General features: G+C 43.0%; 1 protein-coding gene across 1 annotated transcript in view; it reads right to left on the bottom strand.

Moving 5' to 3' along the window:
* Positions 1-12,728, bottom strand: part of DYNC1H1 (dynein cytoplasmic 1 heavy chain 1) — a 378,125-nt gene extending 365,397 nt beyond the window's left edge. Inside the window, exon 1 of the mRNA XM_029597957.1 lies at positions 12,385-12,728. Within this exon, the coding sequence (XP_029453817.1) occupies positions 12,385-12,640 (256 nt within the window). The 5' untranslated portion in view covers positions 12,641-12,728. The remainder of the gene's footprint in view (positions 1-12,384) is intronic.
* Between the last annotated feature and the right edge of the window lie 1,282 nt (positions 12,729-14,010).

Raw genomic sequence — 14,010 nt, 5'->3', positions numbered from 1 at the left:
ACTCTAGACTGACCTGGTACAGTTCATATTTGAGGGGGGGGGGGGGGGGGAAGGTTGATAGCTGGAAACTCAGGGAGGACCTGTTCATGTTTGTTACGTTGCATTTAACGGTTGATCTTTCATAAAAATTGTGGAAAATGATAAAGGATTAAAAAAAGTTTCTTGGTAAGCATCTGTAGACTGTCTAGGGAGTTGAGGAGGGATCACATAGCTAATTCATCCTGTTATCTATGGAAACACCATTTACGGTAAGCAAACTTGCTTTTTCCCATCCATAACAGGGCTGAATTAGCCATGCTGTCTGGGAGTCCCAAGCTCCTGGGCTGTGTCCATGTAGTATGTTTTCTTAGTTGAGGAAACTACCCTTCAAAAAAATGTAGATAGTCTTATTCATGATTAAGGGTTGACAGCATCACCGAACCCAGAGCTGCATCGGAAGATGTTTGCTGTTCGATACAGTAGTGTGATGTGAAGGTATGAAGAGAAGACCAAGTTGCCGCTTTGCAGATGTTTAGTAGTGGAACTTTTCTTAAATGCGCAACAGATGCTGCTGTTGTGCATATCTGATGCGCTTTAGGTTTTGCGTTCAAAGCAAGAGAATGTTTATTGTAGCAGAACTCAATGCACTTGGATAACCAACTAGCAATAGTTCTCTTTGAGACTGGCTGATTTGGACAATTAGGATGATTAAAGGAGAGGAACAGTTGAGATGGTCTGGATTGAGAATGGGTCCCTTTGTTTGTAATAAGCCAATGCTCTTTTACAGTCTAAAGAATGTAGAAGTTTATCTCTGTCATTATCATGAGGCTTAGGCTTGAAGATTGGCAGTGTAATAGACTGGTTGATGTGAAAGGCCGATACTACCTTAGGAAGGAAGGTAGGATGAGGCCAAAGGGTGACTATTATGGTAAAATTCCAAATAAGGGGGAATAGTGAACCAAGGCTTGTAGCTCACTCTCCTTGCTGATGTGACAGCTACCAGGAATACTGTTTTCCAGGTTAGGTATTTTATGTGGCACGAATCTAATGGTTCAAAAGGAGATAGCATTAATTGTTCAAGGACAACATTGAGATTCCACGGTATAGGCGGTTTTGTCACCAGTGGCCTTAGATGTCGCATGCCACGCATGAATCTTGAGATTAAAGGATGACTGGAAATGGGAAGTCCATTATGAGAGTGGTGGAAAGCTGCAATGGCACTAATATGCACACAAACTGAAGCAGATGCTAAACCAGCTAGGTAGAGAGTATGTAAGTAGATACTCCAGTAGTTGCATGACTGTTGAGGTGAAAGGGTCTAATCATAGAAACATAGAAATGACGGCAGAAGAAGACCAAACGGCCCATCTAGTCTGCCCAGCAAGCTACGCACTTTATCCATTTTTTCCCCTTTTTTTTCTCTCCCACCTGTTACTATTGGCTTCCAGTACCCTCCAGCCCTAATTCCCCTCCACCCCACCACCAATTTAGAGAGCAGCGCCGTATCTGCATCCAAGTGAACGTCCAGCTCAATTAGGGGTAGCAACCGCTGTAACAAGCAGGCCACACCCTTACCCCATACTCTTACCCACCCCTGTTTTTATTTTTTGAGATAGCAGCCCTCCATCCTTCCGCTCCGTGAAGGTGGAACACCAACTACTGGCCACTGGCATCCCGCTCCGTGAATGCCTCTGTGGCTACTGCCGCTCCGTGCAGTGTTTGAATGCCTCTGTGGCTACTGCCGCTCCGTGCAGTGTTTGAATGCCTCCTCTTTATTCACGCCCTCTAGACTTGATGGATCCACAGTTTTTATCCCACGCCCCTTTGAAGTCGTTCACAGTTTTAGACTTCACCACTTCCTCTGGAAGGGCATTCCAGGCATCCACCACCCTCGGTTTGCACTATTCTGTGTAACGATGCCACTTTCCGGCATAGTTACGCCTGTTGAAGGCTTTCTGGATGCAATGAGAAAGTCCCCCAGTTGAGTTGGAAGTCCCAGGTGGTTTAATAATTGCCGTTCAACCTCCATGCTGTTAGGTGGAGGAAACAATGCACTGAATGAAGGAGAGATCCTCGCTCCTGTGTTAACAGACGTGGATGGTTCTCCAGTGGAATTGGTGGGCGAATGGATAGTCGCATGAGATACGCATACCATGGCTACCTTGGCCATGCTGGAGCTATGAGGATCATATCCGCTGTGTCTCAGATGCATTTTTGGATTGTCCTTGATATTAGCGGAATGGGAGGATAAGCATAGAGCAAGCCCCCCATCCATGGGATGAGAAAAGCATCCGGAGAGTAACTATCGAGCCAATGCAGTTAAGTGCACTCAGGCTGAGCGCACTGTTAGCCCCCGTTTGGCCACGCATCGAGAACACGCAGACAACACGCTGACAACCCCCCAAAAACTAATAGCACCCGCAACATGCAAATGCATGTTGATGGGCCTATTAGTTATTCCCACGCGATACAGAAAGTAAAATGTGCAAAGCCGCACATTTTAATTGCAGCCGGCACCGGGAAAATATACAGAAAAGCATAAAAAACTGCTTTTCTGTACAGCCTCAGACTTACCATAGCAATATTAAGTCTCAGGCCCCCCCAAAAAAAAAAATTAAAAATCTGCCCGTGGCCTGGAAGACGGACGCTCAATTTTGCCAGTTCGAGAACCAATGCCGGTAAAATTGAGCGTCGGCTGTCAAACCCGCTCACAGCTGCTGCTTCTGTTAAAAAGGAGGCCCGAGGGACACGCTAGTGTCCCTAGCGCCTTTTACTGCGGGCCCTAATTTGCATACGGGCCAATACCGAATTGCATGCCCAGGACAGTGGCCTATGCGTGCGTTGGGAGAGCGGGCGCTCACCATCTCTCCCGCAAGTTTTACTGTATCAGCCTGTAAGTTTGCTCGGGTAAATGGAGCAAAAGGTTTGCGTCTGACTGTTATTCTCTGTGGCAAGCAGGTCGATTATCAGGTTGCCCCAGTGTTGAAAGATCCTGGTTGCTACTTTCCGATTTAAAGTCCATTCGTGTGGTTGAAAAATTCTGCTGAGGCAGGGAGGCAAGTGGCTTGTATCGACACTTCGTTTGTTATTGCCCAAGTCAGTATCAGAAGTGCTTCCCGAAAGAGTATCCATGAACCTGACCCTCCTTCTTTATGTAGAACATGGCGACCTGGTTATCTGTGTATACCATGAGATGTTTGCCCTGAACTTGAGGACAGAAGGTTTGAAGTGCTCTCCAAATAGCTTGAAACTCCAGAAGGTTGATCTGGTGTGTGCTCTCCTGAGGAGACCAGAGACCTTGAGTTTTTAGGTTGCACAGATGGGCCCCCCCAGCCCTTTCTGGAGGCATCCGTCATGAGCGTGATTTGGTGGGGAGGTAACTGAAAAGGTGCTCGAGGTCAGGTCGTTGGTGTTTATCCACCATCAAATGGTGCGAATTTGTGTGGTAAGTTGTATCCTGGTTGAGAGTGGTTGCAAGTATTGAGACCATTGATTCTTGAGGCCCCATTGTAGGCGGCGCATGTGTAATCTTGTGTAGGGAACCACATGGATAGCTGCCGCCATATGACCCAGTAGCTGGAGGATTTGGCGCGCCGATGCACACGACTGAATAGACGTTGAGCTAGCGAGGACAGAGTTTGAATCTTGTCTTGCAGGAGGGTATGCTCTCTGTTGTGTTGTATCGATGAGCACTCCAATGAACCGTAGTGTTTGGGTCAGTTGCAGGTTGGACTTTTCGTAATTGATTAGAAAGCCCAATGTCTGAAGGCAGTTGATTGTTTGGAACGTGTGAGTTCGTAGAGTAGCCTGATCAAAGGCTTCTAAAAGCCAGTCGTCCAGATAGGGAACAATCTGGATCAAAAGCTGTCTGAGGTGAGCCACCACCATTGCTAAACATTTTGTGAATACTCTTGGGGCTGAAGACAGGCCAAAGGGTAGAACCTTGTATTGATAGTGGCTGTTTTGAGCTTGAAAGCAAAGGTAGTGCCAGGAAGAAGGGTGCATGGATATATGGGAGTAAGCATCCTTCAGTTCTATGGAACATAGCCAGTCTTTGGGTTGTAGGAGGGGAAGGATACTTTGGAGAGAGGTCATCTTGAATTTCTTTTTGAATGTGTCTGTTGAGGTGCAGTAAGTCTAAGATGGGTCGAAGTCCTCCAGACCTTTTTGGAATGAGAAAATAGTGGGAGTAGAATCCCTGATTTTCCTGTGATATCTGAATTCTTTGAATAGATTTCTGGATCTGTAGATTTTGTAACTGTTCTTGAAGGTACAGTGAGTGAGTTGAGGTACTTCGGAGGGGAGGTATGAGGAAGGCATGGAAGTGTCAAAATGTATTCAATAACTTTCTCTGATGATGTTCAGCACCCAATCTGAGGTAATCGCCTCCCAATTGGCATAAAAAGGTTGAAGGCGACCCCCTATGTATGGAGGTGGAGGTGGCTGTGGCTCAGGATAGCTCAAAAAGATGGAGTCTGTTTTTGAGGAGCTGTTGGTGCTTGCTTTTGTGGTCATTGTTGACGAGGTTGTCCATGGGATTGATGAGTCTGAGATTGGTATTTTTGGTGGGAATAATTCTGCGCTCGATAGGTATTGTATGTTTTAAAGGGTGCCCTTGAATAGGATTTTTTCCTGAATGAAGGGTAGAATTTCCTGGAAGAGGTATGGGGGTCAGTTGGAAATGTTAGTGACAGTACAGCCGTATTCTGTTCTTTTAAAAGGGTAACAGTTTCCCCAAATTTATCCCCAAAAAGATTGTCTCCTAGACAAGGTATGTCAACTAACTTGTCAAACATCTTCTCTTATTGTGCTCGCTCTCAACCATGTCATGCTGCTACAGCCGTAGCCAAAGATCTTGCAGAAGACTCAAATAACTCATATACAGAGCAAAGTAAATGTTGAAGAACTTCCATGTCTGTAAATGGTTGTGGTAGGGTGTTATCAGAAACTAAACATAATGGACGTAATCTCTGGGAATTCAAATAAATACTGAATTACATAAAATTGATGGTGTTCAATTTTTGTTGCTAGCATGGATGAGTAGTACACCTTGCAGCCGAAGTCGTCCATAGATTTATGGTCCTTGCCTGGTGGTGAATTGGCATAAAGTTTTGTTCTTTTGGCCTTTGATAGTGCAGATTCCACTACTATTGAGTTGTGGGATAATTGTGTGGAATCGTAAATTGTTGAATTTCGCATACGGTACTTTAAGTCCATCTTTCTGGATGCGGCTGTGGCGGTAAAAGGTTTCTCCCACATTTTATGAAGAGCTGCATCCAGTACTGCATGTGGTGGCAGAGCTGTTGGCTCTGGAGGCATTTCAAATATTTTCAGTATTCCTAGAACCTCTGACCTAGGATCAGGTATCTTTCCTGTCTCAATATTTAAAAGATCCTACTTTCTCGATGAACTTTGCTTAGGACAGGTCTTCGGGAGGGGAATAAGGTTCCGGGAGACCTTCAGGAGGGTCAGATGGGAATCCAGTGGATGAGCCAGGTGACGAAGTCCATTGAGAATCCGGAGACCCTGGCTGGTCTGGGATTGGAGATGGTGCTGTTGGCTGAGTTGGACGGAGAGGACTCTGTAATGCAGGTGGTGAAGGCTGAGAAGGTGCAACTGGAGGCTGAGGATGTGCAGACTCCAAATCTTGGAAAAAAGTATCTGTGTAATTTGCAACATCGCTTTCGATGCAAGATGTTGAGGCTGTGAAGGTCCTGGAGGCGGAGTTGCTAGGATCAAGTCTTGAGGAGGCAGGTACGGCGTTGGAAGATGAGGGGATTGTGGTCTACTATGTGAAGACTAATCAGATTCAGAACCGTCGCTACGTGAAGAGTCATGGTCAGAGACTAGTTCCACATCTAGTTCGGAGTCTGTCTCTGGAGTCTTTGATGACTCCATATGATTTTTGTGTGTCTTTTTAAGATGTTTCTGACTATGCAGTGAAGACTGCAACAAGACAGGTGTTGGAGTGCGCATGACGCACACGTCACGGTGTGCGTCACGCGCGCCCGTCTATGTGCTTTCATTGGCCGGAGCTCCCAAATCGACGGGCGCTCCGGCCAACGAAAGAACGCTTCGCTCATGTGCCGGAGAGGGCACTTCACGCTGAGCCAGGAGAACCGGGACCTGCGCAGGGGGGGGGGGGGGGGGGGGGGGGGGGGGAGGAACGCTGTAAGCCGGATAGAGCCCTAGCTGTTGTACTGCTGTTGCCGAGCCAGGAGAACCGGGACCTGCGCGGGGGGGGGGGGGCCGCTGCGAGCCGCTTTCGCCGCTGGCTGCCCCCTCCGGAGGGCGGCAGAGAAGGGAAGGGGCTGAAAAGCAACAAAAGGTAAGTTGGCACATGTCGAGCCGCTTCGGGAGGAGGGGATTTTCGGTTTTTAGGTTTTCCTGGGTTAAAGTTGGGATCCACTTCCTAGTGCCTGTCATTTCAAATGTCATTTGAAATGACAGGTACCAGCGCACCCAGGATACTGTATAGGCGCTGTATTAAGCGCCTATACAGTAAAATGGGTTGCGCGGGCCTAACGCTTCGCCTAACGCTTTGCATACGCTGCTTGCATTTGCAAGCAATTTAAATAGAGTATCGAGCGGTATGTGATCAGAACAGTGCGTGGGGCAAACGAGGGTGCGCCCGGCACTGCCACACTCTAACGCGGCCTTACTGTATCGACCCGAAAGTTAGGAATTAAGAAGGGAATGGAAAATAAAATAAGGATGTCAAAGCCTCTGTACCGCTCTCCATGGTGAGACTGCACCTTGAATACTGTGTGCAGTTCTGGTCACCGCATCTCAAAAAGGATATAGCTGCACTGGAGAATGTGCATAGAATGGCAATCAAAATGATAAAGGGCATGGGAGGAAAGGCTAAAGAAGTTAGAGCTGTTCAGTTTGGAGAAGACACGACAGAGGGGGATATGATAGAGGTCTACAAAATCATGAAAAGACTTGAACAAGTTAATGTAAATCGGTTATTTACTTTCTCAGATAACAGAAGGACCAGGGGGCACTCCATGAAGTTAGCAAGTAGCTCATTTAAAATAAATTGAAGAAAATTATTTTTCACTCAGCACATAGTTAAGCTCTGGAATTCTTGGCAGAGGATGTGGTTACAGCAGTTGGTGTAACTGGGTTTAAAAAAAGGTTTGGATAAGTTCCTAGAGGATAAATCCATAAACTATGACTAATTAATAAGCAATAGTAGCTTGTGATCTATATAATATTTGGGTACTTGAGACTTGGATTGGCCACTGTTGGAAACAGGATATTAGGCTTGATGGACCCTTGGTCTGACCCAGTATGGCATCTCTTATGTTCTTATTCCAAATAAAGAAAGTATAACCACCAAATCCTAGTCTCCAATATACCCCGTCTATACTCATAACACCAGAAATCCTGCTGACTACATCAAATGTTTCAGTTCAGTCTGCAAGGACCAGGCAAATATCATGGGACAAATGTTTATTTCAATTAGTATATTCTACATGGAATACACACCCAGCCCAGTAAAGTTACAATACATGCTCACTGTTCTTATGCACTTGCACTCCAGTACCAGCCAATAAGGTGCCCATACTGGCTCAGAGTGCTTTTAAGATATCCGTATCAGATCCGGACGCTCATATCAGCCCTCGATGGGGTCCCAACTATCAGGAAATTCCCTGTTCCTTTTATAGCATCCATTGTGCGAAATGCTTTTACATGAACAATTGAGTGCTATTGTGATCTGTTATTTTCCAGGTGCAATTTTTGCATTTCTCCTCTCACCCTCCTGGTCAGCTACCAGCCCACCTGAAATCCCACCTTCCCATGATGTCACTCAGCATTGCTATGGACCAGATAAAGGGAGAGGTTCATAGATAAGCCTTCACCGAAAGGCACATAAAGGGCCTATCCTTTTGTGAGTCCCTTCAAGGGGCCATGAGATGCTGTATTAATATCTATTCATTTAATTTGATTTGGCTTGTTTGGTGGATACGTTTGATATCAGCTGGTATATCTAATGATTTTTTGTAGCACATTTTTGTAGTAGAAGGTAGGGGAAGGTATGAAACCTTATCCAAACCTTAAGTAAATTTAGATCGGCCAAAATGTTTAGTATATCCAACTAGATTTGGAGTAAGCCTAAGTTGTAGGATAAAGAAATGACTGTAGCATATATTAATGCTCAGTCTATAAGGAAAGAAAGATGAGGAAATTCCCGACTGGTGCAGCTGAACATTGATATGCTATGTATTACTGAATTGTGGCACAAAGATAACAATATTGCCCCAATTAATTTGTGTCCCCTGGCTATTCATATAATAGAGCTGCATAGACAGAGGTAGTGGGGTGGTTTAAATATAGAAAGGAATTGAAAGTTGTGAAGGATAATCTTTTGGATATTGCTGCAAAGGAAGATATGTTTATTTCTTCATTTACAATGGCTTATTTTATGCTCCACTAGGTCACTCTGATATGGATGCTATCATTACTGTTATCAGCTCTTCAGGTTAAAAAAAACAAAAAAAAAAAAAAAAAAAATCAGAAACTGCTTTTACTTGGGGATTTTAATATGCATGAGTATACTACATCCTTGATAAAGACATTTTCTTCTGCTATGGATATATTGTTTGAGCCTGCTTATAAGTGCCACACAATCTACAGGCCGTGTGTTAGATCTGATGCTAGTAGATGAGGGTTTGATAGAATGCAAAGTTACAAAATGTGTTTATCACTTGGTCAGATCATCTATTTGAACTGAGGGATTTTGAGTTGGCTGGCTCTTCGGTTCCATTAAAGAGGAAGACTGAAACAAAAGATTAAAATAGAGGCTGGTTACAGAGAGATAAAGTTGAGAATTTTAAGTTAGATCAATTGGTTGAATGGTGGGAAACTTACTAAAATTTATTACTGAAATAGTGAAGACGGCATGCAATCACAAAGCTCTTTGGTATACTAAAGATCTACATGTATGTAGAAGTGATGAGGAAAATGGAGAGAAAATAGCAGAAAGACTTGTTCTAGTAACGATAAAATAAAAAATGATGAAGAGATGTTGATTTATAGTACTCTGGTTCAGGAGACTAAGAATATAAAATTTTAGTGAGTAATGCTATTAATAGGTCATTTCCATTCTTTTTTTTCATCGTTAATGCCTTCCTTGTTTCCGCCCCTGAAGCAGAGTTCTGCTGACTCTACAAGTTGTGAGGTCCTTGCAAAATTCTTCATGCAGAAGATAGAACGATTGAAGCTCTCACTGGATAATGGATTACTGGCAGATGCTGCAGTTGAATAGCCTAAACTAAATGTGAGATGGGATACTTTTCGGCTGGTAAACAGGCATGGACTTAATTTGCTTTTCACTAAAACCAGACTAGCTAGCAACTGTTTGGATCCCTGTCCTCTCTTATTAAACAATCTTTGGATGTATTTGCTAATCACCTAATTTTGATTATTAATATTCCCCTATTAGAGGAAGTAGTCTCTTAAGAATTGAAAAAAAGCCATCAGACCAAATATAAAAGATCCTAGGGACTCTAGAGCTGATAAATTTTCAACCAATATCAAACTTTGTGTACTTTGGCCAAGTTGTTAGAAAAATGAGAGTTAGAACAACTGAATGATTATTTGGAGGATAATAGTCTACTGGATAAAGAACTGATTGGCTTTAGGCAGGGTAGAAGTACTGAAACTATTGCCATTTCTAGATAACATTTATCAAAGTTTAGATAATTATTGTACAAGTCGATATATCATCTGCCTTTGATACCATTTGTCATGTTAGATTAATAAAGAGATTGAGACCAAATAGGAACCAAAGGTATGGTTCTACTTTGGTTTCAATCTTTTTTGAAGCAGCTTATGCACCAAGTCTGTGCTCAAGGGGATGCTTCTACATGGTATCGAAATCATCAGGAGTTTCACAGGGACCCTGTTTGGCAGCAGTACTGTTTAATATCTTTATGCAATATTTAGGTGAGCTTATGCATTCCCTAGGTTTACTTTTCAAAATGTATGCCAATGATATACAATTCTACATACTAAAAGGTGAATTTTAAGACCGGCGTGCATTTGCCAGCTCGCACACATGGACACAGTGATTTTATAATATATGCACATATATACGTGTACATGTGCGCCTGTTATAAAATTGGCTATAAGTGCGTATATGTGCGCATGATTTAAACTGATACACGCATGTGCATGCAAATACCACCTCAATTGCTTTTGGGTAGATAGGAGAAACAAGTAATTGCGTTAGCGTGTGTACCTAATACAGCACAGTGAACCTATAGAATGAAAGCTGCATGTTCTTTCTTTTAGGATAAACAGATTGTGTGAATCAAAGGAGCATTTGTTTAGGGTAGTGGGACCCTTACTCTGAAATTCCATGCCAGATGAGCTTGGATAAAAATGATTTGTTACATTTCAGGAAAAAGTTTAAACCTATTTAAACAAGCTTTTAATATTTAGTAATTTGTGTTTTAAACCATATTATTTTAGGCCATTTGTTGTATGGTTATTTAAAGTTTCATCAGTGACTGTTGATCATGCAGATAGACCATTTTTTAAATAAATTAAAAAACATTTTCATTCCAAAAATCCATGAAAATATAGTTGTAAAAATACACTAGCATACTTTGATTTCCAAAATATGAAAGCCATAAAGAACACTAAAAAAGAAAACAGCAGAGCAAAATAGGTCAATATATATTTTGAAATATCCATCTAGTAATGCTGCCTTTAATAAGATGTTTTAACACAAACTATAATCCATAAAAATATCAAACAAAATAGCATACATAGCATTCACATTAGATTTTAGAAAGATAGGCACTTGTCTTAACTTAGCAATTTCATTTTCAATCTTGTTTATAAACTAAATAAGGGAAAAGTGATTGAAGAATCATGAACCTTGCTAAGGGATGTGATGCAGTTCTGTAAAACCACTGCAATGCAGTACAAATTTACTTTCAACTTAGACACACCCTTAGGAACTGAAAAAAAAAAAGCAACAGGATACAAATACATTTTCTATTCTATTCCCCAGTTTCAAAGGTAGATAAACAAGCAATCAAATGGCAAACTGCTTCAAAAAGATTATCTATACCTCACCAAGGTCTGAAGTAAAAATGCACACACTTGCTTCCCTATTGTCTAAAAACGGATGTCACACTCTGGTCCTTAAATAGAGCAAATACATCTGGCATCCTCAAACAAAACATTTTTATTTTTTATTCACTTATTTTGGATTTTAGGACCATCAGAATTAACATTCAAGAGATCAAGTTTTGCTATTCTTGGTCTAAAATAATCCGTAAACTCTCAGTGCTGCCAGCTAAAGTCCATAGCCTCATGAGATTTTAACCATGGCCTAATTTGCTAACTTGTTTAAACCTACTATTTTGTTAATTGTTTTTAGACAACATAATGGGTTGAAGGGCCACTAAAATAAGCAGAATACAGTTAAAATCAGAGGGAAAAAAAGATGATTGTGAAAATACACAATTTTATATCTAAATACACAAAGAACAGTCAACCTGTTCTGAGAAGTATAAACAAAGAGCAGCATATAAATAAGGAACACCCTTCTCATACTTATGCACAGCTATCCAGGGTATTGATTCAATTTTATTCTTTCAAAATGTGAACACTAAATTATGAGAGAGCTGTTAACTAGATTATACATACAAGTTTCATAAAGTTTTAGCTCAAAACGTTTCAGAACAGCTTATTCTGACATTTATGAAATGGACCAATACATTTACATCTCTTCATCCTTATTTATAATGACAAAGCGTCAGACATCTCAGTCGCAACATAATTTTCTATTGATATGAGAAGCCCTCCCTGTCCATAGTACAACTGGCTCTAAATCGGATATTAAATGACTTCTGAACCTTAAGAACATAAGAAGTGCCATACTCTACTACTCTACTCCATCAAGCCCAGTATCCTGCTTCCAACAGCGGCCAATCCAAGTCGCAAGTACCCAAACTCACAAGCTATTACTTATTAATTAATACCATAAAGTATCATCGAATGGTTTTATCATCATCAATTTATTTCTGAACAAGATGTCTACTAAAACAGCTACTGCTGAGGGGAAGAATGCTGCAACGAAAATGAAAATGATAACCTACCGAAAGCCAGCTCACAATAAGAATTCAACTTTCTTTCGATTTAGATGCCGTTCTTGCAATCGCTACATAGGAATCACAATACGATATTTTTAATAACCCGCACTGGCCATAAACGACACTAAGTGTATGTACGGGTCTGCTCCCCTAGGAATGCCGAAAGCTGTCAAGCCTGGGGAAGCAGTGCCGGGGTCGCCTCAACCCATGCCCGAAAGGCAGTGCCCGCCCGTCAGGGACGGGACCGACCTCCGCCCCGCGTCCCGGCTGCCACTCCGCCGCTCCTCACCCTTCAGAGTCGTCCTCTCCACCAGCACAGTGTGAACCTGCGGGTCGGAGAGGAACTTGCGCATCTGCTCCAGCGCGCTCTTCTCCTCCAGGGCGCTCTCCAGGGCAGCCGGGGCCTCGCCGCCATCTTCCAGGAGCAGCGGGACCAGCTTTCGGATGTGCTTCTGCAGCACCGACGTGTCGGCCACGTTCTGAACGGCCACCGACACCTCCAGGGCGGACGAGTTATCGTCCCCGCCTCCCCCGCCGTCCGACATGGTCTAAGAGGAGCCCAGCGACGCTCGCTCGCGGACCGCAGCGCCACAACAATACCGTCTACCTGACCAGAGAAAAAGGGCGTAGCCTAAAGGGGAGAAGCATGTGACCCAACCCCTTATAAAGATCCCTGCAGTGACCGAGGATTCTGGGAGCTGTAGTTCCGAGTCGGGAAAACCGCGTTTATCAGATCATAGGGAATGAACTAGAAATCCCAGCGAGCACAGCGAGGGCGGCCCGATCACAGCAGATAATGGCAGTGACAAGCTCGCTATTACTAAGCATATTTTTACATAATAAACCGCGGTGACCATTTTGCGGCCTGCCTTTCATTGTTTTTTAAATTACTATTTCTGTCAAAATAACATCTGTGCACATTGCGCTGAACTTGATAAACTGGGCTTTATAGGTTAGGGTATGTTTTAAGAGACAAGCAAGAAAGATGTAGAACACGAGTTTTGGATATCACACGGGCTTCTGCTTCAGCCCTGTTAAAATCCGTAATAGAGGGCATCTGTGATTTTTTTTTTGGACGGGGGGGAGGGGAGGGAGGCGAGAGGAAGAATGCTATTTCTATCTTAACCCACTGAGACCAATGACATCTCCTTAACACTGCAGATTTGCAGGAAGTGTAACACTGCTTGCGGAGGAGGCTTAGTTCCGCCACCGTTGTCTTCAATCAAGCTTTCAAAGAGCTGATGCAATGGCCCTGAATTTGGATATGGGATTTACCCAAAAAGACTCACAACTCTAACTCCTGCTTATCATTTATAAAGCACTGCTAGACATAGGCAGCAAGCAGGGCTTTTCAGGCTTGTTCCAGTTCGGTGCTTTTGCCCACCTTGATTCCTACCACAAGAGAGATGGTGTAGAAAGGGAGATCGAGCGTTGCAACTGATAGTGCATCACTCCCCTGCTATGAGGATGGGACTGAGGACTGAAAGGGAATTTTTTTTTTTTTTAAACAATTGCTGTGTGTAAAGGCTGACTGAAAATTTCTCCCACTGCCTCTGACTAAAAGCAGGCACGGTATTTCAGACGTATATGCATATCTTGAGCAGCATCTGCGGAGGGTATGGGCAGGGCCATTTCCATAAAAACCCTAACAGCACAAAAAAAAAAAAAAAAAGCAGGTGCAAAAACCCACTGGTACTTTTTACTCGTGGCACTTTTCACAAGGAAAGGATATACTGATTTTTCCCTTTGAAATTTGGTAGCAAGTCCATGGGTGGGTTTTGTACCATAGTAGACAATTTGAAAATTGGCCACTAAGCTTGGAGAGAACAGGGACAATGCCAGGTTCATCACCCAGAGCAATCAGTGCCTGACCATAGCCAATGTTATAGGAAAAGGATGTAAGCTGATCTTTCCA

Source organism: Rhinatrema bivittatum, chromosome 4 (genome assembly GCF_901001135.1).
Source record: "Rhinatrema bivittatum chromosome 4, aRhiBiv1.1, whole genome shotgun sequence".
Taxonomy (NCBI): Eukaryota; Metazoa; Chordata; class Amphibia; order Gymnophiona; family Rhinatrematidae; genus Rhinatrema; species Rhinatrema bivittatum.
The sequence above is the reverse complement of the archived record's forward strand: the minus strand, read 5'-3'. Positions and strand labels throughout refer to the sequence as shown.